Source organism: Microcaecilia unicolor, chromosome 13 (assembly GCF_901765095.1).
Source record: "Microcaecilia unicolor chromosome 13, aMicUni1.1, whole genome shotgun sequence".
In the NCBI taxonomy this organism is placed as follows: Eukaryota; Metazoa; Chordata; class Amphibia; order Gymnophiona; family Siphonopidae; genus Microcaecilia; species Microcaecilia unicolor.
Genome location: NC_044043.1, coordinates 52,433,426 through 52,459,793, shown reverse-complemented (window position 1 = coordinate 52,459,793; position 26,368 = coordinate 52,433,426). Strand labels below are relative to the sequence as shown.

General features: G+C 45.5%; 2 protein-coding genes across 7 annotated transcripts in view; one reads left to right on the top strand and one right to left on the bottom strand.

Moving 5' to 3' along the window:
- Positions 1-356: 356 nt before the first annotated feature.
- MRM3 (mitochondrial rRNA methyltransferase 3) lies at positions 357-22,560 on the bottom strand. Of its 2 annotated transcripts, none has more exons than XM_030222290.1 (5): positions 22,006-22,560; positions 20,951-21,195; positions 12,052-12,219; positions 11,265-11,807; positions 357-416 (listed from the first exon to the last, which is right to left on the bottom strand). In XM_030222290.1, the coding sequence occupies exons 1-5, from the start codon at positions 22,287-22,289 to the stop codon at positions 388-390; spliced, it is 1,269 nt and encodes a 422-aa protein (XP_030078150.1). In that variant the 5' UTR covers positions 22,290-22,560; the 3' UTR covers positions 357-387. The 2 variants fall into 2 exon arrangements, with proteins under 2 accessions (XP_030078150.1, XP_030078151.1); XM_030222291.1 differs by lacking the exon at positions 357-416 and adding an exon at positions 10,023-10,315.
- A 29-nt stretch (positions 22,561-22,589) lies between these two features.
- The window catches only part of GLOD4 (glyoxalase domain containing 4), a 34,627-nt gene continuing 30,848 nt past the window's right edge, over positions 22,590-26,368 (top strand). The window contains exon 1 of one of the 5 annotated variants that reach the window (XM_030222296.1): positions 22,590-22,696. The gene's annotated coding sequence lies outside the window, so the exon portion shown is untranslated. Of the gene's footprint in view, positions 22,707-26,368 lie in introns of all 5 variants that reach the window. The other 4 variants (XM_030222292.1, XM_030222293.1, XM_030222295.1 and 1 more) reach the window with 4 other exon arrangements.

Genomic DNA, 26,368 nt, shown 5'->3' with positions numbered 1-26,368 from the left:
AAGAAATGTGGACCGTCGGCTCTTCCGTCGCTCTGTCCCGCCCTCCGCTGACGCAACTTCCTATTTCCGCAAGGGCGGGACAGAGCGAGAGAAGAGCCGACCGGTCCACATTTCTTGTACGTGCAGGGCAGGCGCGACTGCCGGTATTCTTTTTAAAGGTAGGGTGCGGGAGCTGGTCGTCGGGGGGGGGGGTCATCGTGCTGCACCCGGGGGGGGGGGGGTGCAACGGCGAACCGCCCCGCCCGGGTGGCAGCCCCCCCTGCTACGCCACTGGTTCTTGCCATACAAGTATGCACACTCTTGGAAGTATGGAACAGCAATTTAGAAAGGACGTCCAACTCAGAGTAAGGATGTCCAGGTTGGTATGTTGCAGGTGCTGCTTGTATTTTAGATTAGGATCTGCAGATGCACAGCTTCTGTAAAATACATGAGAAATAGACATCTGTATGCTGGTTATGTCCAGCGTGAACATCCATTCTACAAACTGAAAAGTCCAAACTATTAACGGGGCAAAACAAAGGACCATGAATGTCATTGTGGCATCATAGGAACGTCTGTGTTATAAAATGGCCATATAGACATCTCTGTGGAGTACAGGTGTAGCCTAATGGTTACAGCAGGGGATTGAGAACCCAGGGATCCTCATTCAAATCCTAGTGCAGCTTTGTGATTTTTTTTTAACTTTTTAATTGTGAACCCTGTAGCAACAGAAAAATACACAGAGTCTATTGAAGCAGGTGGTATATAAGAAATTTAACATATATTTTTTTAGTGTTATGAATGGCCATTGTTCCTAAAGCTGTCACAGAGCTAAGTATCTCTTGCCAGTTTCATGCGTGAGGGAAGCAACCACTGGGGGATTAAAGGGGTGACCTCCTTAATCCCTTCAGTGAGAAAGCAGCTCAATCGAAGCACCTTTTTTTTTTCTAATCTGGATGGGCAGGTACTAGGTCTAAATACCAAAGTCCATCTTTTTAAATATAGGTGTCCTCTTTCTGATATTGGCGTTGGATGTCCATATTTTGGCTTGTCCCCTAGTCCTACCCAAAACACACCCAAGCCATGCCCCTTGCTAAAAGGATGTAGTGAAGTTTTAGACATCCATATCTCAGCTTTATAGAATCAGGATTTGGATGTCTTAAATACTGGTTTTAAATGTCCAAAACATGAATAGAACTTCTTTTAAAAAAGCCATAGTAATGAAAGGAAAAGTGTATTTCAAAGAACAATATCTCCAAATGGGTTAGTTTTGTACATGTTGCCCAGAGTAAGCAAAGATTTATTTCTGGATTAGTTTTCAAAATACCATGATAGTAAAATCTTGCTTCTAAGCCAGACTATGTGGAGTACGATCTCAGTCTCTCAGGTTTACTGCTGATGCATTGAGACAAAGGCAGCTATTTGTCTGGACTTCACAAGACATAAGATGTACAGGCATCTTATCCAGGTGTGTTTAGAAATTTGCATTTAATTGAGCCTGGGAAATATTTCTATCTTTCTGCCACATTTTCTTGGTCTTTGCCCATATTTCTTAGTACTTCAGGATCATCTTCTTCCTCTTCACATGATGACTGACACCTCTAAGGCTGGTCTCATATGTTTCTCTTTTACTACTGTCTGGTTTTATTACATTGAGTTTCTCAGTTGGACTAGGACTGCCCAGGTGATCACAACCTCTTTATTCTCCCAGTGTCATCCCATTGCTTTGTAATGTTTACAAAGATTTTGCAATGTAGTCATACCACATTTTTGTACCTTATAGAAATTTTCTCCCATCAGAACTTTGCAGTCAGCTGTGAGATGAGTAACGCTTTCCAGGTCTTTCTTACAAAATCTATATGTATCTGTTTTTATCAGGGGTTTTTTTCTATGCTTGCTGTGAACTATCTTGCCCACAATCTACTGTCCTGGGCTGCCACTATCCATCTCTGATCCTTTAGGTTTTTAGGTTAGCCATTCATGTGTCCAGTTTTGATCTATGAATGACTCCTAAAATTTGTTATTGTATTCATTTACCATTTGTTCTTCCTTGTTTGCTGATCTGAGTTGTTGGGGGGGGGGGGGGGTTCACTTGCTTTGCAAATTTTCTTCCCTTCCTGTGTACTTGGTGGCTTCTCACTCATTCATTCTGCTTGTTGGATGGAATGCTTATCCAAACTGGATTCTGGATGTTTACTTTCATAACCACTTGTGCTCCTTGTAATCTTGTGCAAGTCACTTAACCCTCCATTGCCTCAGGTACCAACTTAGATTGTGAGCCCTCTATGGACAGGGAAATGCCCAGTGTACCTGAATATAACTCGCCTTGAGCTACTACAGAAAAGGTGTGAGCAAAATCCAAATAAATACTTCAACATTAGGTTTGGAGGCCTGAGGTAGCAGTTCTGTATGTATGTATTCTATTTTGCATGACCTTGCCAAAATCCAGCCTGCTGTTGAAGAGTAGCACCTTGTCCATCACTTCCTTGGATGTGGCTCAAGACTCAGTATCTTTGAAAAACACATGGTGCTCATGCTCCTGTTCCACTACCCTAGTGCCTGAGGAATTTATTGATGCCTGCCGTTGAAAATATGCACATATCTGAAGCTCCAGGCAAAAATTCCAAAGCAGAAAGTGTTATGGAGAAAGTTCAAAAGAACAAAAATAGGCCCATGTACCAAGTAAGATATAGGTAAAATTATATTAATAAATCAACTCAAATACCAGACCTAACCATATTTTGACTAGCACTTGGCTAAAGGATAAAATACAAAGCATTCAATCTATAAAGTAAAATTGATATGAGTAATCCAACAGTAGTATACTCATAATAAAAAAGTTTAAAATGTGTGCCTCCCCCTGTGACCCAAGAGGTGGTCTTCAGGCAGCATTGTGGGGTTCACAGTGGCCAGTCTGAGTCAGCTAGAAGTACTTGGCTGATCCTAATAGGGCAAATCATTTCTCATTGCTCATACCTAAAGGGAGCAAGCCCCAGGTATACTTGACTAATAATTATTAATGGACTTGATCATTCTCCAGAAACATATCCAAACTTTTTTTTGTAACCCCAGCTATACTATTGGTAACACATTTCACAGCTTAATTGGATGTTTACTGAAAAACAAATACTTTTCCAAACAATTTGGGTTAAATCTGCTGTCACATCTTGTCTCTTCAAGTAGAACCCTAACCTTATTTTTTTTTTTTAGTCATAAGGGGGCTATTTCATCCCCAGAAGACATCTCTTTAATTCTGATTTTATTTTTGCAGGATGATATGACGGACTCTCTTCGAGATTACACTAACCTTCCAGAGGCAGCACCACTGCTCACTATCCTGGACATGTCAGCAAGAGCCAAGTATGTGATGGATGTGGAAGAAATCACACCTGAGGTTGTGGATACATTTGTCAGTGATTTTCTAGCAGAAAAACTAAAACCAGAACCTATTTAAGAGGAAGTGGGGCCTTAAGATTCTGCAGCAACAGACTTTATTTAAAATTTGATTTTTTTTTTTAAGTAACAGATTACAAATGCATTTTTGGCACACAGTGCCTTGTTTAAAGCTTACTCCACCCTCCTCTGGCCTCTCAATATGCATCTGCCTATACGAATTGTTCTGCGCTACCATGTGGACCTGCATTTTGTACCACTTGATCCAACCAGCAGGTGCTTGGAAGCTGTGCTTTTCTCCATCTATACCACTTATCACAAGTCAAAGTTCATAGAACTAAGGTGTCTGAAGATACTACCTTGGTTATTGCATCCTACTATGTTTGGATTTGTGACTGTTCATAGGGACTTTTGGCAACCAAGTTCTTCATAATGGAGCTATTCCTACAATGGCCATTCTTGTTTTTATGGCTGTGTGAGCAAGGTTTGGCCTTTCATTCAACCAGATTGTGCCCTATAGAGGAGGGTAGGCAGTACTTTGCCTGTAATGCCTATATGTGCACCTTCCTCCTTTGCTGCTGTTTTTACCATTGGTGCTGATCTCCTTGTTGATGCTGTAAATGCAATATGAAAGCAAAGCCAGGCTGCCTTGTGCTGTACAAGGACAGCAGCGCACATGAGCTTTCATAAATTTGCTTTGGGATTGGAGCTTGGTATTGAACACCCCCTCCCCTCAGAGCATTTCTCAAACTGCACACATCACAAAACAGCAGCAGTGGCATAGTGGAAGAACAGTGCATGGCTTTGTCTCGAGTTGCGTTCATATAGAAGTCACTTTGTAGAGATGACATATTCGACTGCCAGGGTGAAGCTGTATGGTTTACTGCAATTTAAGACTGATGTCCAACAGTAGAAAGGCAAGCTATTGGAAGGAGAAGTAAACAGTGAAACTCTCACAAGTCTTCAAAGCAGAGGAGCTCCCAAAATGATAGTAATTGTAGGTGAAGGGAGTGTCTATGAGATGGATTGTTAATGTCAAGGGCAATTAGAAGAACTTTGTAACTGAACTGTGGTGCTGACATAACTTGAGTTTGATTACCATCTTCAAACTCATGCCAGTATTGCAAAATGGAGGCAGGCTGGACAATATGGGAAGGTGGGCTTCCTTCTCATGGAGTTAGCTTAGCAGTGGTATAGTTGCTGGGCTCAAGCCTCTTTTATCTGAACTTTTTTTGGCACGTTTGAAAGTGAATATTCTGACTTATCTTCCAGACTGTAAAAGGGTGTGACTTAGAGGGGGACTGCATTCATTAAAGAGACACTAGCACCACATATCAGCTTTCCTGGATATGTCATTACCTCACTTTATTGCGGCGAGATTTATCCACAATATTAATATTTTATGACTAAAGTATTTCAGGCAGCATTTGTTGGGAGGTGTGGGAGAACAAACAGTAAAAGTCTCCGGGCTGGCCAAAACCACTTTTCCGCAGTTTTCTTGTTCTCTTTGTATTTGCATTTCAGCAGATATCCAGTTATTAGGTTGATGTAAGAGACTCTGAACCAACTTCACTACAAATAAAAGAGCTGACTTTTTTTTTGTTGTTCTCTTGTGTAGGGCTTTTCTTGTGAGTTGATAAAATGGTCTTTGGCCTGAGGTAAATGTCCAGAAGATTCTCCCAGGTTAAAACTCATTGCATGTGTAGTAAAATGTAGGTTATGCTGCCCCTTGCTATAGTGATGCAAGCAGTCTCTCCCTCATCCCCAGTGCACACTACGATGCTTGTGTGCTCCATAGGATGTGCTAGTAATTTGTATCTAACATTTTTTGACCCATGCTACCAGGAGCCCTTGCTTCACCCCCCCCCCCCCCCCCCCCAGGCTGGGTGCTGCCTCTGCAGTAGTCCTAGCACCAATCAGTCGTGTACTTCTTGGTAACCCCCCCATTATGAATTTACATACATTTTTGTACAGCTGGGCCTATAAGAACCCTCCACAGCCTAACAGCCAAAGTGGCTTTGAGGCATATTTTCAAAGCACTTGGACTTACAAAGTAAGTCTAAATGCTTTGAAAATGAGCCCCTTTCTGGGGCAGATTTGGTTTAAAAAAAAAGGACGTCACCTTTAAGTAGGAAAACAAACTGTACAGACCTGAGAATGAAAAGCAAGGAAGCACATATGTTACTACTGCTGCAGGGTCAGCTCATTTAAAGGCCCGAGCAAAAATGCCCTTGCTTTCCAACTTTTATTGTATTGTTCCTCTCAGCACAGGCTTTCTACTGTTTTGGTTATTGGTCCTTGTTGGTAGGCTGGAGGAAGGGGTTCTGTTGGTGTCAGCCACCACAACTGCATCTGCCCCTTTATAAATTGCCCCCTTGATTGTTGATAAATGGAATGACTTGCTGTCTGCAGATGATTTTTTTTCCTGTATTTACCTTGCATAAGACTGCTGCTGCTGCAATCTGAGCAGAACACTACCTTAACATGGTAAGCAACCACAAATTTTCTAACAAAGGTGAAGGGGTATGAAAATGTTGGCAGAACACCTGTTGGTCCAACCAGTCACTGCCATCCATAGTGCTAGGACTGATAGCCAAGCTGTCACTCATAAGAGTTTGGTGGCTTGTGGGATGTTTTTCCTTATCCAAGTCCCTTTTTGTTGTCTTTGTTCATCTGTACCAGAGGCTTACATATCCACTCTCACTCAGCAGTATGCACTCTGGACCTGATGTAACCAGATGTGCTAAGCTTAGTGCAGTTTATTATCCATCTGTTAGAAACATTTTGCACACTAAAAGCTTGTACTTATTTGATGCTAACATGCAAAGATATTCATCAAGACTTCGGTTCACATACTGTGCTCTACTCTCAGGAATCCCTGCATATCCAATTGGTCGTCTGAGAATCTTGTAGCTCTCAGGGTTTTTCAAGGTATAAACAATGAATATACAAGAATAATTTGCACGCACTGCCTCCACTGTATGCAAATCATTTCATATGCATTTGTGGCTCTTCTATTTTTAGTAAAGTCCATTGCCTTTGGCTTTTAAGAGTTGAATCTCATGCCTTTTTCTATTGTAGCTCAAGGTGAGTTACATTCACAGTAATGGAGCAGATACAGACCTCATGGTCCATCCAGACTATGCTTAAGTCCACTGGTTGTGAACTCTTCACCATGCCAAACATGATGTAGTCTTGGTTATAATCATATATCAACCTTAAGTATTGCTGACCGTATTCAGCTTACTAGCCGTGATATCTTCCCCTCCTGAGTTGCACAGTGCCCTCACTTCCAGCACATAACAAAGCAACTCAACATGAGAGTTGCTGAAGCGTCACCTGTCTTTTTGCCATTTGCAGGACACAGACAATACAAATCTGTCCAGCATTAGCCTTGGTTCCCCCCACTACTGAAGTTTCCTGAATCTTCTTCCAGCTTTTTCAGGACACAGACTGTCCGTCTGGCTTTGGCCTTATTTCCCACTACTCTTACCCAACATAACAGCTCAACGGCAATTCAGGTGGTGTATGCATTTTTCAGTCCCTAGAGGGTTCACAATCTACGTTTGAACTTTTGAAAGCATCAGTAGAGGTGGGTTGCTGCAGCTGTTGACTCAAGATTACTTATTCCCAAGTAAACCCTCTATTATATGTAATTATTTCTTGTGTGTAATTCAAATTCCATTCCCTCCTTATAATTACTCTCTCCTTGTGGCCTTGCTATCTGTAAACTGTCTTGATTGAAGGGTGGTATAACAAACATGTAACTAAACAAGTGCATGGACAAGAGATGCAGGTGCTTCACACTGCTGACTTAACAATAAGATTGTAATTTTTATTCATGGCACTGGACATTCATAGAATAAAAAAATAGTAAAGTTTAGTGCATTTTTCTTTACTACACTTTTTTCTTTAAAACACAGCTAGCTGCTATGCCTATTTTTATGTAGTTTTAGCACACCTGCACCTACTGCACGAAATATGGTTACTGTATATCTTACTCATATTTAATAGAATGGCCCAGTGCTTTGTGGGTGTCATGTTTGATCTATTGCCATACATTGTAGAGCAGCTTCTACAGTACAAATGGACGATAAAAGAAAACCTAAGGATCAGCAAATTCCACTTTTCCTGCAGTGCTGATAGCACCTGCTAGTGTAAACTTATGTACTATGTCAATGTGGAAAAAGATGCTCTAATTTAATTAACATTTTGGTTCTGATCTGTAGTAGCCCATTCTCCAAAGCCTGCCTTTTATTCAGGGATTATAGCTCAGTTTTACAGCTGCCCCTAGTGTTCACTCTTTGTAGTGTCCTGATAACAGCTGTACACATAAAAAGTGCTCCCATTTTTATTTTCACCTTAGTTCCAAAATAATTTTGAAATGCTGACCAGGTTAAGCTTGGATCACTTCCTCATAAGATACCTTCACAAGGAAAGGATTAGTTACTTTTTCAACAGCTGTTTAGCCATGCCTAGGTCTTATCTGGTGAGAATAATGTAGCACAACTATAATAAATGGAATCTGTTCGCCTTTGTGGTTGGTCGGTAGTCTCCTCATATCAGCTGATCTCTGCCGGAGCCTCACCGCCTAAGAGTGTTTTCCAGTGCTGCTTCTCCTCTACGGCTGTCTTTGTGTTTTGGAGGAGGAGTCCCGACTTGACGCAGGTCAGCTGTTCTCTGCCAGCAACCTCCCTCTTGCCAACTGATCACGGTTGTGGTTTCGGCCATTGGGGACTAAGGAGAGTGGCCCTGGCGAGTGGTGGGGCTTCTGTTACCACCCTCTTGGCTCGCTATCCTCTTCGCCTGCCTTACCGAGACGCAGCGAATCAAGCTCTGATTTCAGACTTTTTCCCTTTCTCCTCTTTTGGTTTTCTTTCACCGCCTACTTTTAATTTGTTTTCAGATTGTATTTCTATTCCCTTCCTCACTCCATTCCAACTCTACTTCTACTCAATTTATTTTATGAGTTCATTGTAAGCCGCTTTGGGGCTGCCAAACTGTGGCAAAAGGCAGGGTATAAATGACCTAAAAATAAATAAATATCACAAATTCAAAGAAGCTTCTACAATCATATCCGTATCTTCAGGTATATCTTGTATTATTTAATAAAAATATAGTGAAGAAAGAAGACCAGTATATATCAGAGAAACCTCCATTTGAAAGAAACATTCATGAATGTAACTCACCTTGAGCTACTGCTGAAAAATGTGAGCAAAATCTAAATAAATAAATAAATAGAGGGCTCCTTTTAATCATCAGGGGGAAAAAAACTCCACTTATTTCAACAGTTTTCACAAAACAAAAGACAAGATGACCTTTTAAAGATACAGAATGTGAAAAAAATTGTTACTAACAATCATTTTGGATGATTTATTTGAACAGTGTATATTTGAACAAGGCTTTGAAACCAACATAAGTACTACATTATAGTTGTTAGCAACATAATTTTTTCACCTTTATCTTTCAAACAGAGTCTGATATATACTGGTCTTTTTTTCTCCACTACATTTTCATTAAATAATACAAGATATACCTGAAGATACTAATGATATAAATTCAAAGAAGCTTCTACGCTCATAAGAATAATGTAGTCTGTTACTGCTTTGAAATAGTTTTTTTTTTTTTTTAATCATCTTTAACAAATGCAAGCAAACCAGTAGTACAAGTAACAAAATCCCTCCTCTCTTCCCCCCCTACCCCCAAAAAAGTGAGAATTATCTGGCACTATTTTGGAGCTGTGGTCCTATTGCTGAGACCATCGTGGTTGACATCCACATCAGGAATTTAGGAGTGTTGTTCAGTTGGGCTTCTAGTATAATACTAGTCTCAAGGGCAACATTTCCAGAAAGGATATATTGGAAAGTAATCTGGCTCCCTTCCATCACTTCAGAGGATGAATGAGCATTTAACAGCTTCACTAATAACGGAGATAAGTTTTGTGGCTGTGTTTGAATCTGATTTGAGTCAAGAACTACACTCACTCATCATGGAATTCTATTCAGTGAAAAGAAACAAGTTTTCAGTCAAAACCTGGCCTGTGTAGGTCATTTCGAATGCACTGGACTCAGAGTATTAGGCATTTAAAAGTTAAAATATTTGCTTGTTTTGGTCTATCAACATGTAATGAGCTTGGGAGGAGAACATGTATAGAAGATAATAAAAGTTTTTATTATTATTTGTTACATTTGTATCCCACATTTTCCAGGCTCAATGTGGCTGACATAACTGTTAACTGTCTGAACAAATACAAAGTGACATTGTAGTAAAATGAAGTACATGTATGGTAGATACAGTTGGGGAACTTAGAGAGGAAAAGGGGGAAGAAGAGTCAGGTAATGTTAGTCTTTGGTTGCATTGTGTCGCAGGTGAACAGGCATTTTTATGTTGGGTCGGTGGGGTATGCTCTTCTGAACAGGTCTGTCTTTAGTGCTTTCTGAAAATTTAGGTGGTCGAGCGTAGTTTATTGCTTTTGGCAATGCGTTCCATAGTTGTGTGCTTAGGTAGGAAAAGCTGGTTGCATAGGTGGATTTATATTTGAGTCCTTTGCTGTTTGGGTAGTGGAGGTTTAGGTATGATAGTGCAGATTTTGTGGTGTTTCTGGTTGGCAGGTCGATGAGGTCTGTCATGTATCGTAGGGACTCGCCGTAAATAATTTTATGAACAGTTGTGCAGATTTTGAAAGCGATACGTTCTTAGTTTAACTGCACTGGCTACCAATCAAACTGGATAATGCTGATAATGAGTAAGATGTGAAACTGGTCACATATTATAATATTTAATAAAGATTGATATTGTATAATATAGCAATTCATAAGCTGTCATACTAGGAGTGACTATATTGACATAATTGATGCAGTGGGAGAGATGCATTTTACATTCTACTGGCTCAGCCATGAAGAATTGTGTGATGGCATTCATGAGCACCTCTGGGAAAAGGTAACTAAAATCAGTAGAAAAAAAAAAAAGGTTTTAATTTTGTAACAACAATCCAAACACCATCTTTCATGTAAAAAAAAAAAAAAACCCCAGCAGTTCAAACATGTAACTTAGGATGGCTTATAGACCTATCCCATAAAAACTGCCCATTCTCAACAGGTTTTTTTTTTGTTTGTTTTTTTTCACATTTGTACCCCGCGCTTTCCCACTCATGGCAGGCTCAATGTGGCTTACATATTGTATACAGGTACTTATTTGTACCTGGGGCAATGGAGGGTTAAGTGACTTGCCCAGAGTCACAAGGAGCTGCCTGTGCCTGAAGTGGGAATTGAACTCAGTTCCCCAGGACCAAAGTCCACCACCCTAACCACTAGGCCACTCCTCCACTAGTTTAGATCTGAGCCTATGGTCACATTTTAAAAACACTGCTTGAGCCTTGCCAAGCTTTTAACCTTGCCCTCTAAGGGTACTGCATCAAAATGACAGGTGCAGTTCAAGGTGAGTTGCTGGCTTTAGCTCCATACATGTTACGATAGATATTTTTTCCCCAAGGCTTCATTTGAGAAGAAAATTAATAAGTCTATCCTCCATTTAAGCTGCCTGCCATCTTCCTTTAAATACTTAAAGGAACCTCCATCCTGGTTAGGCCTGGTGGAGAGGACTAGGAATGGTAGAGACCTGTTAATACATTAATGGACAAGGAGTGAGTAGAAAATAAGGAAAATTACAAGCCTTCTGTTGTAGCTAAGCTACAAGTCTCATAGCATTAATCACCAGTCCCAATTCTGTATCACTAAGCTTTAAGGCTCATGCCATTAATACTCAATCCTGATTTGGTGTAGTTAAACAAAAATCTTAAATCTGACACTTGCTAAGGATATGAACTTAAATTAGGTCTGTTCTCTTACTGCCCTAGGATCATAACTAAGACCTTCTGCTAAGCCTTATTTCACCTTTCTGCTGCAATTGTCTTCTTCCTTCAAACAACAGGATACTTGCTGCCATTGCTGAATTCAAGCTGTCCACTCCTGGTACCACAGGAATTAAAAGTCTTGTCCCTCCACTACTTTCAGCTAGCTGAAGGGACTCCACGCTTAGCCCATGTGTTTCTCCTCCTATGACAATAGCAACTGGAGGCTGGGCCCAGTTCTCGCAATATGTATGTACAGACAATTCTGGAAATGAAACTTTACTTGACCTCTCTGTCTCTTCATCATCACTCTCCTCCTCTTCATCACTGGAAGAATCATAGGATAACTGCCTCTTACCCATCCTCTCTAGATGGCAAGAGACCCAACCATAGTCACTGGCTCTTGTTGATGCAAGTTTTGCTGGCTGTGCCATGTGCAAGTTGCAGTTATCAGCCACACAGACCCTAGTGCTAGCTGAGAGGTAATTTGGAATAACTTCCCATTCTAGACTAGTGATGACTGGTATGCGGAAGTGAGCACCCATCCCAGCACGAAGCACTTTTGGCTCCCATGCATCAACACAACCTAGGAATGGAGAGAAAAAGAAAAGGCATTACCACTTCTAGATTAATTATAAATCCTACTCACATCTGTACTTGTGTTGTCAGCCATCATTGAAGCAAGCCTAAGTGCTGGTCACCCACAGGTGTTACAGAACCTCAGCCCACATGCAGGAAAAGCAATGCTAGTTTGCAGATATGAGGCTATGGGGTGGAGGGGGGGGGGAGGAGATAGTGTGTGTATGTGGTAGAACTTGAGTGGCACTGACCTTTGGTAAGCAGGACTTTATTACAACCTGCCCCAGCTGCTGATCTCAGAATAGTTCCCAGGTTGCCAGGGTCACGGATATTGTCACAGATGAGAGACAATGGCAGCGAATTTTTCTGCTGAGTTACTGGATAACTCATCTTAGTGTGGTCAGGTCTGGAAAAGATTCCTGTGGAAACAACCAATATTATGGCCAGTTAATACTTTATATTATTATTTCTTATATAATTTCTAAAGCATTTCAAAATTAATTACAAAGGGAATGGAACTTAATATACCACCTTTCTGTGGTTTTTGCAACTACATTCAAAGTATATACAGGTACTTATTGGTACCTGGGCCAATGAGAGGTTAAGTGACTTAGAGTCAGAAGGAGCTGCAGTATGAATTGAACCCAGTTCCCCAGCATCCAAAGTCTGCTGCACTAACCACTAGGCTACTCCACTCCACTCCACTCCACCCCACCTCTTCATACAGAAATGCAGAGGAACATTGTTTGCTGGAGGGAGCAGCCTGCACAACCCCTTTCCTCTTGGTATATGCCATAGGTACAGAAGCAAGAGAAAGCTACACTAGTTTTAAGAGCAGTCTGGTTCAGAGCCATCGGGTGCATGTTGCCATCTTGAACCTGCCCTTTGTATGATATTTAGATAAACTTGTGGAGATAAGAGGCTGAATTAATGTAGAAGAGATTTGCCTTTTTTTTTTCCTATAGAAATCAAACAAAATAAAACATGGAACAGAAAATAAGATGATACCTTTTTTATTGGACATAACTTAATACATTTCTTGATTAGCTTTCAAAGGTTGCCCTTCTTCGTCAGATCGGAAATAAGCAAATGTGCAAGCTGACAGTGTATATAAGTGAAAATATTCAAGCATTACTATGATGGTCTGACAGGGTGGGAGGATGAGCGTGGGTCAGAGGTATGCATGGGGACATCAAAGCATATCATTGATATTCTAACAGGATGGGTGTGGATAGGTGAGGGGTGGGGTGATCAACAGAGACATACAGCTTTATGGTTTATAATGGACTAGGAACCCCAGGTCCTTGTTAAGTCCTTTCTGGTGGGTGTTAAAATATTCAATCATTCTGACTTCAAAGGTCTTACGTTCTTGTATGGTTTTAAAGTTACCTTTCAGTATTTTCACTGTGAAATCACTGGTACAGTGTCCTGGTTCAGTCTGTGATGGAAGTTTACTTCTGATTAGCTTGTGTTTTAAGTTGGGTGGTTGTCGGAAGGCCACACACCAGACCAAACCTCTAAAATACTACCGATACATCAATGACATTTTTATGATTTGGACGGAGGATGAAGAAACTCTGAAACAATTTTATTCTGCCTTCAATACATACCATCCTACAATCAGATTCAAAATTGACTACTCCCCAGAAAAAGTCAATTTTTTTGGACATCACGGTCTCAATCAGTGATGGCTGTATACAAACATCTATATACAAGAAACCCACAGACAGATGCAGCTACCTTCACAACGCCAGCTTCCATCCTTCACATACAAAAAGATCCATCATTTACAGCCAAGCCACAAGATACCACCATATCTGCTCTGACCCAGGGGACAGAGACAGACACCTTAAAAGCCTGAGTGCATCCTTCAAACAGGCTACAACCCCAAAATAATCTCCAAGAATATTGCCTCCTCCCTCAAAACACCCAGGGAGAATCTGCTACAGTACAAGGAGAAAAAAATCCACAGACAGAATTCCCCTTGTAGTGACATACAATCCAGAGCTGGAAAAACTGAGGAAAATCATAAGATATCTACAACCTATACTCCAGGAGGATGAATTACTGAAAGAGATATTCCCATCCCCACCAGTACTGGCCTTCCGACAACCACCCAACTTAAAACACAAGCTAATCAGAAGTAAACTTCCATCACAGACTGAAAAGGAACAGAAGGGCACACTTCCTTGTAATTTATCCAGTTGCAAACTATGCCAAAATATTTTACAGGACCCCACAGTTACCCACAAAGGAAAGATATTCAACATAAAGGGATCTTTCACTTGCTCATCTTCCAATGTGGTATATATCATTCAGTGTAAAAAATGTAACGAAGGATGTTATATTGGAGAAACAGGCCAGATGCTTAAGACAAGATTCAATTTACATAGACATCACATGAACAATACAGCCAGTAGGGCCCCCCACCCCGGTGGGACAGCACTTCACAGAACCAGGACACTGTACCAGTGATTTCACAGTGAAAATACAGAAAGGTAACTTTAAAACCATACAAGAACGTAAGACCTTTGAAGTCAGAATGATTGAATATTTTAAACACCCAACAGAAAGGACTTAACAAGGACCTGGGGTTCCTAGCCCATTATAAACCATAAAGCTATATGTCTCTGTTGATCACCCCACCCCTCACCTATCCACACCCATCCTGTTAGAATATCAATGATATGCTTTGATGTCCCCATGCATACCTCTGACCCACCCCCATCCTCCCACCCTGTCATAGTAATGCTTGAATGTTTTCACTTACATACACTGTTAGCTAGCACATTTGCTTATTTCCGATCTGACGAAGAAGGGCAACCTTCGAAAGCTAATCAAGAAATGTATTAAGTTATGTCCAATAAAAAAGGTATCGTCTTATTTTCTTTTCCATGTTTTATTTTGTTTGATTTCTATTGATAACCTTAAGAGTGGACTAACACGGCTACCACACTCCTTTTTTTTCAAAAATTATCTTTTCTAACCTACAAGAAATGTACACTATCTTAAAACAAGCTCATGATTCAGTACTAACAGCCCAAACTTGAACCTACAATTTAAGGTAAAATTATGTATCATACCTGATCACATACATACACATGATGACTCTGACACCTCTAAGGCTGGTCTCATATTTTTCTCTTTTACTACTGTCTGGTTTTATTACATTGAGTTTCGCAGTTGGACTAGGACTGCCCAGGTGATCACAACCTCTTTATTCTCCCAGTGTCATCCCATTGCTTTGTAATGTTTACAAAGATTTTGCAATGTAGTCATACCACATTCCATATCATCATGCTGATCAAGCCATAGACTGGTGGGTTGTGTCCATCTACCAGCAGGTGGAGATAGAGAGCAAACTTTTGCCTCCCTATATGTGGTCATGTGCTGCCGGAAACTCCTCAGTATGTCGATATCAAAGCTCCATCCGCAGGACTCAGCACTTAGAGAATTACACCCACAAAGGGACACTCTGCCCAGCTCACCACCGCCGAAACGGGGGAGGGGAATTAACCCAGCTCATCCCCACACAAGTGGGGGAGGGGAATCCGTCCAGCTCATCCCCGCGGAGCGGGGGAGGGACACCACCCCGCCGATGCGGGGGGATCTGGCTTATCCTGCAACCGCAAGAGGAGCTGACTGACCCTAACACCGCCGAAGCGGGAGGGGTACAAAGCTGCCCTACAGCCGCACGAAGCGGGAGGGAGTGCCGGCAGAATTTAAGTCTCAATCCAGCCCCGTAAAACGGAGGGGAGAGGAATGCAGCAGCTCACTGTAACACAAACTCGTCTCAACTCTTGAAGAATCCAAGTGAAAAAACTTGAACACGAAGTCCTCCTGAAGTAACTGAAGATTAAACTTGAACCTAAAATTCAACCAGAATATAAACAGTACAGATATCTGGGAGGGGCTATGGATTGATCAGCTATGATTAATGGAAAGAAAATGATCAGGTATGATACATAATTTTACCTTCCATATCATCATGCTGATCAATCCATAGACTGGTGGGATGTACCGAAGCAGTACTCACCCAGGGCGGGACATTGAAATCCCTGACCTCAACACTGAAGCTCCAAACCGGGCCTCCGCCCGTGCCTCCACAGTCAAGCGGTAATGCTTGGAGAATGTATGGGCCGATGCCCAAGTTGCCGCCTTGCATATCTCTGCCAAGGAGACGGACCCGGCCTCTGCCATCGAGGCCGCCTGAGCTCTAGTGGAGTGAGCCTTCAGCTGGATAGGCGGCACCTTCCCCGCGGCCACATAAGCCGCTGCAATGGCTTCCTTGACCCATCTTGCCACTGTAGGCTTAGCAGCCTGCAGACCCTTACGAGGACCTGCAAACAGGACAAACAGATGATCCGATTTCCGGAAATCATTGGTCGCTTCCAAGTATCTGATGATCACTCGTCTCACATCCAGATATTTGAGAGCAGAGAATTCCTCTGGGTAGTCCTCCCTACGAAAGGAAGGGAGACAGAGCTGCTGATTCACATGGAAGCGAGAAACAATCTTGGGCAGGAAGGAAGGCACTGTGCGAATAGTCACTCCTGCCTCAGTGAACTGCAGAAAAGGCTCTCGACATGAGAGCGCCTGGAGCTCGGAAACTCTTCTGGCTGAAGTGATAGCCACCAAAAAGACTGCTTTCAACGTCAGGTCTTTCAGAGATGCCCTCGACAAGGGTTCAAAAGGCGGCTTCTGCAAGGCTCTTAGCACCAGGTTGAGATTCCACGCAGGCACCACTGAGTGCAGAGGAGGGCGCAGGTGATTAACTCCCTTGAGAAAGCGCACCACATCTGGCTGCGAAGCCAGGGAAGCACCCTTCAGGCGGCCCCTGAAGCAAGCCAGAGCCGCTACCTGGACTTTAAGGGAACTGAGCGACAGGCCTTTCTCCAGACCTTTTTGCAGGAACGCCAACACTGAAGAAATTGGAGCAGTGAAGGGGGAAAGTGAGCCTGCTTCACACCACGCTGCAAAGGTACGCCAAACCCTGGCGTAAGCCGTAGAAGTAGAGCGCTTCCTCGCTCTCAGCATAGTGGTGATGACCTTGTCTGAGAAGCCCTTCTTTCTCAGACACTGCCGCTCAATAGCCAGGCCGTAAGACCAAAGGGGGAGGGATCCTCCATCACAACAGGACCCTGATGTAACAGGCCCTGCTCCACTGGCAGCCGCAGAGGATCGTCGACTGAGAGCCTGATCAAGTCCGCATACCAGGGACGTCTGGGCCAATCCGGACCCACCAGGATTATCCGGCCTGGATGCTTTGCCACCCGGTCTAGCACCCTGCCCAACATGGGCCAGGGCGGGAACACATAGAGAAGCTCTTGTGTCGGCCACTGTTGGAGAAGAGCATCTACTCCCAGGGATCGAGGGTCCCGTCCTCTGCTGAAAAAGCGCGGCACTTGGCAATTGGCCGATGACGCCATCACATCTAGGCTCGGCTGGCCCCAGCGCTTCGTGATGTCCAAGAACGCCTGAGCAGATAGCTGCCACTCTCCGGGCTCCAAGGTATGGCGACTGAGAAAGTCCGCCTTGACATTCATGACTCCGGCAATGTGGGCCGCTGACAGCTGTTCCAGGTTCGCTTCCGCCCACTGGCATAAATTCATGGCCTCCTTGGCTAGAGGGGCGCTCTTGGTACCTCCCTGGCGGTTGACATAGGCCACAGCCGTGGCATTGTCCGACAGGACCCGTACTGGCTTCAACGCCAGTACCGGGATGAACTCCAAAAGCGCCAACCGAATGGCTCTGAGTTCCAGGAGGTTGATAGACCACTTTGCCTCTGCAGGAGACCAGAGCCCCTGCGCTGTCCTTCCCAAGCAGTGGGCTCCCCAGCCCGACAAAGAGGCGTCCGTCGTGACGACAATCCACTCCGGGGTCACCAGAGGCATTCCTGCAGACAACTTGTCCGTCTGCGTCCACCAGCTCAGCGCCTTGCGCACTGCTGGGTCCAAGGGAAGGCGCACAGCATAATCCTCCGACATCGGAGTCCAGCGCTGCAGCAGAGAGTGTTGTAGTGGTCTCACATGAGCCCTGGCCCAGGGCACTACTTCCATCGTGGCCGTCATAGAGCCCAACAGCTGCACATAGTCCCAAGCCCGAAGAGGAGAGGCTACTAGGAACTGGTCCACCTGAGCCTGAAGCTTGACAATCCGATTGTCTGGCAGGAACACTCTGCCCACTTGGGTGTCGAATCGAACTCCCAGATACTCCAGGGACTGAGTCGGGCGCAGCTGGCTCTTCTCCCAGTTGATGATCCACCCCACGGAGCTCAAAAGAGCAACCACCCGGTTCACAGCTTTGCCGCACTCTGCATAAGAGGGGGCTCGGATCAACCAGTCGTCCAGATAAGGATGGACTTGTACTCCTTCCTTCCTCAGGAAGGCCGCGATGACCACCATTACTTTGGAGAAGGTCCGCGGAGCAGTAGCCAACCCGAACGGGAGGGCTCTGAACTGGAAGTGTCGGCCCAGGACTGCAAAACGCAGAAAGCGTTGATGAGGAGGCCAGATGGGAATATGCAAGTACACTTCCTTGATGTCCAAGGATGCCAGGTACTCCGCTGCCTTCACTGCCGCTATAACAGAGCGGAGAGTCTCCATGCGAAAGTGCCGAACTTTCAAGGCCCGATTGACCCCTTTGAGGTCGAGGATAGGCCGGACAGAACCTCCTTTCTTTGGTACCACAAAGTAAATGGAGTAACGCCCCTTGCCAAGCTGATTTTCTGGCACCGGAACGACCGCACCCAGGCGGATCAGGTTGTCCAAGGTCTGCTGCACTGCCACAGCTTTGACCGGAGACTTGCAGGGAGAGAGTACAAACCCGTCTCTTAAGGGTCGGCAGAACTCTAGCTTGTAGCCGTCTCTGATGACTTCCAGCACCCAAGCGTCTGAAGTTATTGTGGTCCACTCGCCCAGAAACGAGGACAGCCGTCCTCCAATCTGCACTGGGGCGTGGACCAAGGCCCCGTCATTGGGTACGAGACCCTGGGGGAGGACCGGAGGGAGCACCTCCGGGACGGCGGTCTCTGCGAAAGGAATGCTGCTTGGGGGAGAAGTTCCTCTTGAAGGAAGAGGGGGCAGAGGAGCCCGACCTGCCCGGGCGGTACCGACGGGCTTCCTGAAACCGTCCTCTGGAGGTACCGGGGCGAGTACTAGCCCGAGCCCTGACCTCTGGTAACTTCTTGCCCTTAGACGTGCCCAGATCGGTCACGATTTTGTCCAGCTCGACCCCAAAGAGCAGCTTGCCTTTAAAAGGCAATCTAGCCAGGCGGGATTTAGAGGCGTGGTCAGCAGACCAATGCTTCAGCCAAAGCCACCGCCGCGCAGAGATTGTCTGAGCCATGCCTTTAGCTGAGGCCCTCAAGACATCATACAGCAAGTCTGCCAAATAGGCTAAGCCCGATTCCAGGGCCGGCCAATCAGCCCTCAAGGAATGATCCGAGGGGGAAGCCCGCTGCACCATAGTCAGGCACGCCCTGGCCACATAGGAGCTGCAAACTGAGGCCTGCAAACTTAAAGCAGCCGCCTCAAAGGACGACCTTAAGGCCGCCTCCAATCTTCTGTCTTGGGCGTCCTTTAGGGCCGTGCCACCTTCCACCGGCAACGCCGTTTTCTTGGTCACCGCAGTGATTAAAGAATCCACGGTAGGCCACAGATAGGCCTCACGTTCACTTTCAGGCAAAGGATAGAGGCGGGACATAGCCCTAGCCACTTTAAGGCTCGCTTCCGGGACATCCCATTGAGCCGAAATTAAGGTGTGCATGGCATCATGCACGTGGAAGGTTCTAGGCGGGCGCTTCGTCCCCAGCATAATGGCAGAGCCAACAGGGGCTGAGGGAGAGACGTCCTCCGGAGAGGAAATCTTCAAAATGCCCATGGCCTGCACTAACAGGTTGGGCAAATCCTCTGAGCTAAAGAGCCGCGCTGCAGAGGGGTCATCCGCTCCATCCGAGCGGGGATCCGTCTCCTCCAAGGAATCCGCAAAGGACCGTTGGGAGAACTCAGATACGCTGCCCTCATCTACATCGGAGGAGACAAAGTCCTCCAAGGCCTGGGAATCAACCCGAGGGCGTTTACCTCCGGGAGCCTCAACCTCTTTACCAGACGAGGGAGCAGGGGCAGCGTTTTGCATAAGGAAGGCCTGATGCAGCAGCAAAACAAACTCGGGGGAGAAACCCCCCAGACTGTGCACTTCCGCAGCCTGGGCTACAGCCCTAGACGCACCCTCAACCGGCGCTCCCAAGAGCGGGGGAGAGACATGCTGCGCATCCAAGATGGCGTCCGGCGCGACACTCCGCGAAGGAGCCGCGCGGGAAGAACGGCGCTTAAGTTTAGCCGCTTTTGTGCCGTCGCCCAAATTAAGGGCGTTCATGGCATTAATGTCTCCCACCTCAAGGGCGGCCCAAGAAGAAGCCGTCTGAGCCGCGTGGCCGGCCAAGATGGTGGAGGCGAGCAGCGGGGGATGGGCGTTTATGGCGGGAAAAACCGCCACACCGGAGGAAGGACCGGGACACTCATCGGTCACGAAACTGTCACCCAACAAGGGCGAATCAGACTTTAAGACCCCCGCATCCCCTGTAGAAGCGCCCAAGCGATCCGGGGAGCGACTCTTTGCGCCCTCGCCCTCCGACGCCATAGGCCACGTGGAGATCAATCGGGGAACCCCCTGCCCACTATAAAAAGGTAAAAATTACCTGCTTTCCGCTCCGAGCTGTAACGACCTGGTGTCCCAGTGAGTAGCTGCAATAGATGTTTAAATAAACGTCGAAATAAACGCCTTTAAGGACGTTCAAAATTTTTTTTTTTTTTTTAACAACGGAGCCAGCGGGAGGGGGGAGAAAAGGAGGGACCTGGCGCCACCAGGTTTGCACTTGCTCAAGAAGAGCCCTCAACCCCAGGCACTCAACAAAACCTAAAAATTAGGCTTGGAGGCCTAGCCAGAGCTGCTGCTGTGTGTGACCACCACCTGCTGAGATAGAGAACATACTGAGGAGTTTCCGGCAGCACATGACCACATATAGGGAGGCAAAAGTTTGCTCTCTATCTCCACCTGCTGGTAGATGGACACAACCCACCAGTCTATGGATTGATCAGCATGATGATATGGAATACTTTTGCTTTCACTGGCAGATGGGCTTTGTCTTACCTATTATTCCTTGAGCTGTTACAAGATCAGACCACAGTTGTATGTCTTCAAACTTCACTTTGATAAGATTGACTCCCTTCAGCTTTTCATTTGGCAGCTCATTCAGCCGATCCACAGTACTGAAGAACAGAGTTTGCAGCATCGCTCCTGCTTCCAGGGCATCGCATATCAACCTCCGACCTTCCAGCAGAACCTTTCCATGTTGCTCCCGAAACTTTCGTGACTTTGCAATTGTAACCACTTTGCTATTTAAAAAAAAAATTTATATATATATATCCAGGACTAAATTTTTGGTAAATGCACTCTAACCATATTTCAGTTGGTTTTGAAACAAATGGCTTTGATAAGTGATTTTCAAAACCATTAGTGACTGACATTGGCAAACATGGGCCAACATCTTTTTGGCTAGAGGGGACCAAACAAACCAATTTCTTTTCCTGACATCTCTCCCTCCTGCGTTCAGTTGCTGATGCTGTGTTGGGCAAAAATATGAGAAGGCCATGGCCCACTCTATTCACTGCCTATAAAGTACATACCACATCTTACTATATGTTTACAAAACAAAAATTTGACAATATTTCCATTTATTATTTGGTAGCCAATAGCTACATTCATATATGCAAAATGTAAACAAAAAACAAGCAATTCATCAACCTAGCCAAACTGGGGTCACTGAAAATGAATACCACTTTTCATGATATGATGTAAAACATGCAAAACAGTTAAGATATTGACGGTTGCAGGTGCTAAGCTGAGCAATTGAGCCACATCCCGTTTAACGTCTGGATCTCGTCCTACTTCATCTACATACTGCGGTATTACTTATTTAAACATTATATATATTACTGGCTTCAGAGGGAAGGGCCGAGAGTAACTGCTACTTTAGCCCAGCTACCTAAGTTTGTGCCTTCTTTTACTCTCTCTTTACTACAATCCCGTCCCGACCGTGGCTCTCCTAAATTATCAGCTCCTCAAGATAGGGTTCCACAGCCTTATGTGTCCCCCCATAACCTATACAGCACTGCCACTTGGGAACAAATATATATTTTTCTTACGCCAGCCTCCGATCTCCGGGCACAGCTTTATCATAACGCAAACTCTGTGAGCGAGCGCTGGCCTGCTCTTCCCCACCAGCCGAGTTCCTAGGGGTATAAACCCGCCACTTTGTACTACTAGGCTTCGGTTGCTTAACCTCCTCCTTCTTCTCCTCCTGCGGGTGTAGAACCTGGACAGGGCGCCTCCGCAGAGCTCGGACATGCCGCTTCACAGTCACAGTTACGACTCGGGTTCCTCTTCCGAAGAACCCGCCTGCAAGAAGGCACAACCACGGCACTGCCATGATTATCCCTCCTGCTCCTTCGGCAACGAGTTATGACGCCAGGAGGAGTCAACCCCCACCATCCGGTAACGGATAATGACGTCAGTCGACGGGGCTAGCCACCATTTTGTGCGTGGCACCAGAAAACGACTACATTATACTCTAAGGTCTCGGAAAAAAAAATAATAAATAAAACAACGTAAATAACTGCACAGCAGCTGAAATTTGTCACTGTTAACGAAGATCACGCGAGACTCACTTGCAGTTGAGGCAATCCGGGTCTGACCTTTGAACCCGCCGGCTACCGCTCATTGGATGCTGACGGCCGGCTTCTGATTGGTCACTGTTGTGTCTGGACTGGACTGGTCCCTCCCTACCCCCTTCCTGCTTTACTTGGGTATCTGGTGGTTGCTGCTGGGGTGCTGGAGGTGAGTGTAGGTGCGTAAGATGAGCAGTGAGCTGAGAAAGGAAAAGGTTGTGTGGCCGTCAGGGTTATAGGTAGTTCTAATGATATCTCCCCCGAGTTGCTGCTGGGATTCCACTTAGGACTGTGTTGGACGGAATGGAGTGGTTCGCCTCTTTCTCTGGAGTCGGGTGCATACCTGCCCAAAACAGTTGTCACTTTATAGAAAATTGAGTATGTTGGCTTAAAGCTAAGCTTTAAACTGTGTGTGAATAGGGTGGTTTTTGTTCCTCTGAATGAAATTGGCAAGGCCCTGAAGATGCTACCCAATGATTTTCACAAATGTTGGGCAGTTGGGGGTGTAAGTGCGTCAGTTAGTATGTCTTCTTTGTGTAGTACTGTCTGTAGGTATGTCCTTTAGAAGATAATACTTGTATCTCCCCTAACCACCTTCACCCCAGAAGAGACTCCAAGGTTGTATCCCCGTCCTACCCTTGGAAAGGACTCTCCATATTCTCTTTCTCACCCTGGAACTTGTCCCAGTATCGCCTTTTCCACCCCATCCAATGGAAAGCTCTCCCCAGGGTTTCTTTCCTCTTTCCCCACAAAACAGTTCAACTGCATTCTCCTACTTCCCTCCCCCCCCCCCCCCCCCCCCCCCCCCCCCCCCGAACATTGTTGACCTCATTACTCCTCCCTGGCTCTCCAGATCCTCTGGGCTCAAGTCCCAGTATCCCAGTGCAGCCTGCCCTTGCAATGCTCCCTGCTCAGCAGAAAGAGCAGACAGCACAAAGCCAGGTGTTTCCTTTTCTCTTCCCTAGATCCTTTTTTTCCTCCTCCCTTCTCCTATCTCCTGGTAGAATGAGTAGAAAACCTAGAGCTGACTTATCGCCATTGCTTCTGCTTTCTCCATCCACTGACTAGAGGAGCAAACACACTTCCATTACATTGCTTCCTGCTATTTCAGAAGATGTGGAATTGTTTCCATCAACCAGCAAGTGGAGATAAAAAGCTTAAAACTAAGCTGAGCTTAGCATCCAGTCCAGCACCTCAATATTTTGATGGATACACTTTTCAGCCTCTGGTTCTGAGTGATTTGCTCCTGGTCCAGTTGTTCAACTAGTCCCCAGGTGGCTTGAATCTGCACCTCCCTTCACCTCTCCCCTGTTTCCTGTGGAGCTCTCCTTTTCCAGTACAACAACCTTTAAAATTAAAAAAAAAAAAAGGATAGAGGTTTACTGGAGAACCTGGGACGGAGTAATTGAGTCTTTCTCATCTGTTGTAAGACTTGTGGAGATTGTAAGCTTGTGGGGAGCAGCTGGCAGTGGTAAGGCCGACTTAAGTTTGACTCAGTACCGCTTGGATGGCTGCAAGTTCTACTTGGTGCAGGGGAGAAATCCTGAGTCACTTCTGGGACCGCATTGTGCCATGCTTAATCCAGTCGGGGTGAATGGCAATTCCCGTAGAGGCAATTAAGCGGTTTTCCCCACCGTGGGACCAACCAGCTGGCATCAGGGCATTACAGTGCATGCAAGCCAGGAATCCCCTGGGGCATGGGGGAAATGATCGGTGGCAGCATATCTTTGGATATGGCTCAGCATCTGAATATGCCGGGAACTTAGGGCTCTCGGGCAGTGCCAGTGCACAGTTTAATGCAGGAAACAGGTGCCACTTTGTCGGGACTGACTGTCTGATCACCCGCAGAGCATAGCCGCCATTTTACAACCTCAGGGCCCAACAGAGCATTCAACTGTATCAGGATCTTTGTTTTCTCCGGAGTTTATATTGCTCTTACATCAGGCTTGCTTCAGCAGGGACAATCAGAGTTGCTGCAGGGTGCTTCACCTCGCTGCCCCTCTGGCTCCTAAGAGATCTTGTTAGCCTCATCTGCCCATTCCCTCCTTATCTGATATGGCCTCAGTGTATTCAGAGGAGCCATCATTGAAGGAGCCATTAGAGGAGGGAGATGACTCGAAAGTACTGAGGTTTTTTCATAAAGAAGAACTCAGTACTCTTATTCCTGAGTCATTGGCGGTGCTGTCCTTTGAGGAGTCTTCTGCTTCAGTGTCAGGAGTTCCATCTTCATTGATCATGAGTGAGCTTCGAGGTCCTTCTAAGACCTTCCCAATGTATCCAGACATTCAAGACCTGATTACAGCAGAATGGGTCTCACCAGAGGAGAAAGAGAAATTGCAACTTCCCAGGGTGGACTCCTTTGTTACGGTGGTGATTAAGAAGACCACCTTGCTATTGGAAGGGGGCATTGACCTAAATTATCTACAAGATAGGAAGCTAGAAGGCTTGCTGAAACAAGCTTTTGATGTTGCCTCTTTGGGTCTTCAAGCAACAGTGCGCAGTTCATTTGTGGCTAGAGCATGCCTCAAGTGGCATCAGCAGTCTGCAACACAAGACGGGTGCCATAATACCCAGCTGGAAGGGGGGTTGACATACTTGGTGGATGCTATTTACGACATGTTACAACCTGCAGTATGTCTTTGGCTGTCAGCAACTCTGGTTGCAGTATTGGGCAGCAGATGCAGCATCAAAGTTAGACATCTAGTTAGACTGCCCTTTCAGGGCAATGCCTATTTGAAGAAGATCTTAGTAACTTGATGAAAGAACTAGAAACATGATGGCAGAAGGGCCAGATGGTTCATCCAGTCTGCCCAAAACTAGTGGAAACTAAGCCACAGCGGTTGCCTGAGGATAAGCCAAAAGCCTCTCGTCATCTGTCTTCAGGGGGCTGTTGATCTCGATTTCAAGACAGCAGATGGTACTGGCCTGGTCGTCAGCAATATTGTCAGAAATCCCACTTTCAGGCATGCTGGTTTTCCTTTCATGCGGACAGGAAGTCCTCCTCTCAGTCAGCTAGAGTGCCCAGTGCCTCCCGAGGTTCACAATGATGTGAGGCTGATCCAGTCTTCTTTTCCTCTGGTGGAAGGACCTCTTCAGGAGTTGCAGGAGGTGTGGGCCAAAATCACCTCAGACCAGTGGGTTCTAGATATTCTTACAGAAGGTTACAAATTGGAGTTCTCCACCTGGTTGCATCTCTCTTCTTGCAGCCTCTCTGTTGAAAGGGAACCAATGTGGTCAAGGTTCAGGCCACTGTAGATTCCTTGCTGGTGCTCTGGCCATTGTTCCAGTTTCCCAGGCCAAACAGGGACAAGGCAGATACTCCATCTACTTCATTGTCCCAAAAAAGGAAGGCACTTTCCATATCATCAAGCTGATCAATCCATAGACTGGTGGGTTGTGTCCATCTACCAGCAGGTGGAGATAGAGAGCAAACTTTTGCCTCCCTATATGTGGTCATGTGCTGCCGGAAACTCCTCAGTATGTTCTCTATCTCAGCAGGTGGTGGTCACACACAGCAGCAGCTCTGGCTAGGCCTCCAAGCCTAATTTTTAGGTTTTGTTGAGTGCCTGGGGTTGAGGGCTCTTTTGAGCAAGTGCAAACCTGGTGGTGCCAGGTCCCTCCTTTTCTCCCCCCTCCCGCTGGCTCCGTTAAAAAAAAAAAAAAAAAAAATTTTAAACGTCCTTAAAGGCGTTTATTTCGACGTTTATTTAAACGTTCATTGCAGCTACTCACTGGGACACCAGTTCGTTACAGCTCGGAGCGGACAGCAGGTAATTTTTACCTTTTTATAGCGGGCAGGGGGTTCCCCGATTCTTCTCCTCGTGGCATATGGCGTCGGAGG

Coding starts and splice junctions, on each gene's coding strand:
- MRM3 (XM_030222290.1), bottom strand. CDS start 22,289: ATGGCAGTGCCGTGGTTGTGCCTTCTTGCAGGCGGGTTCTTCGGAAGA. Junction 21,196..22,005: donor CCCGGAGATCGGAGGCTGGC/GTAAGAAAAATA, acceptor TTTTTTAAATAG/CAAAGTGGTTACAATTGCAA. Junction 417..11,264: donor AAGACAATTGCAGCAGAAAG/GTGAAATAAGGC, acceptor TGTATTTTACAG/AAGCTGTGCATCTGCAGATC.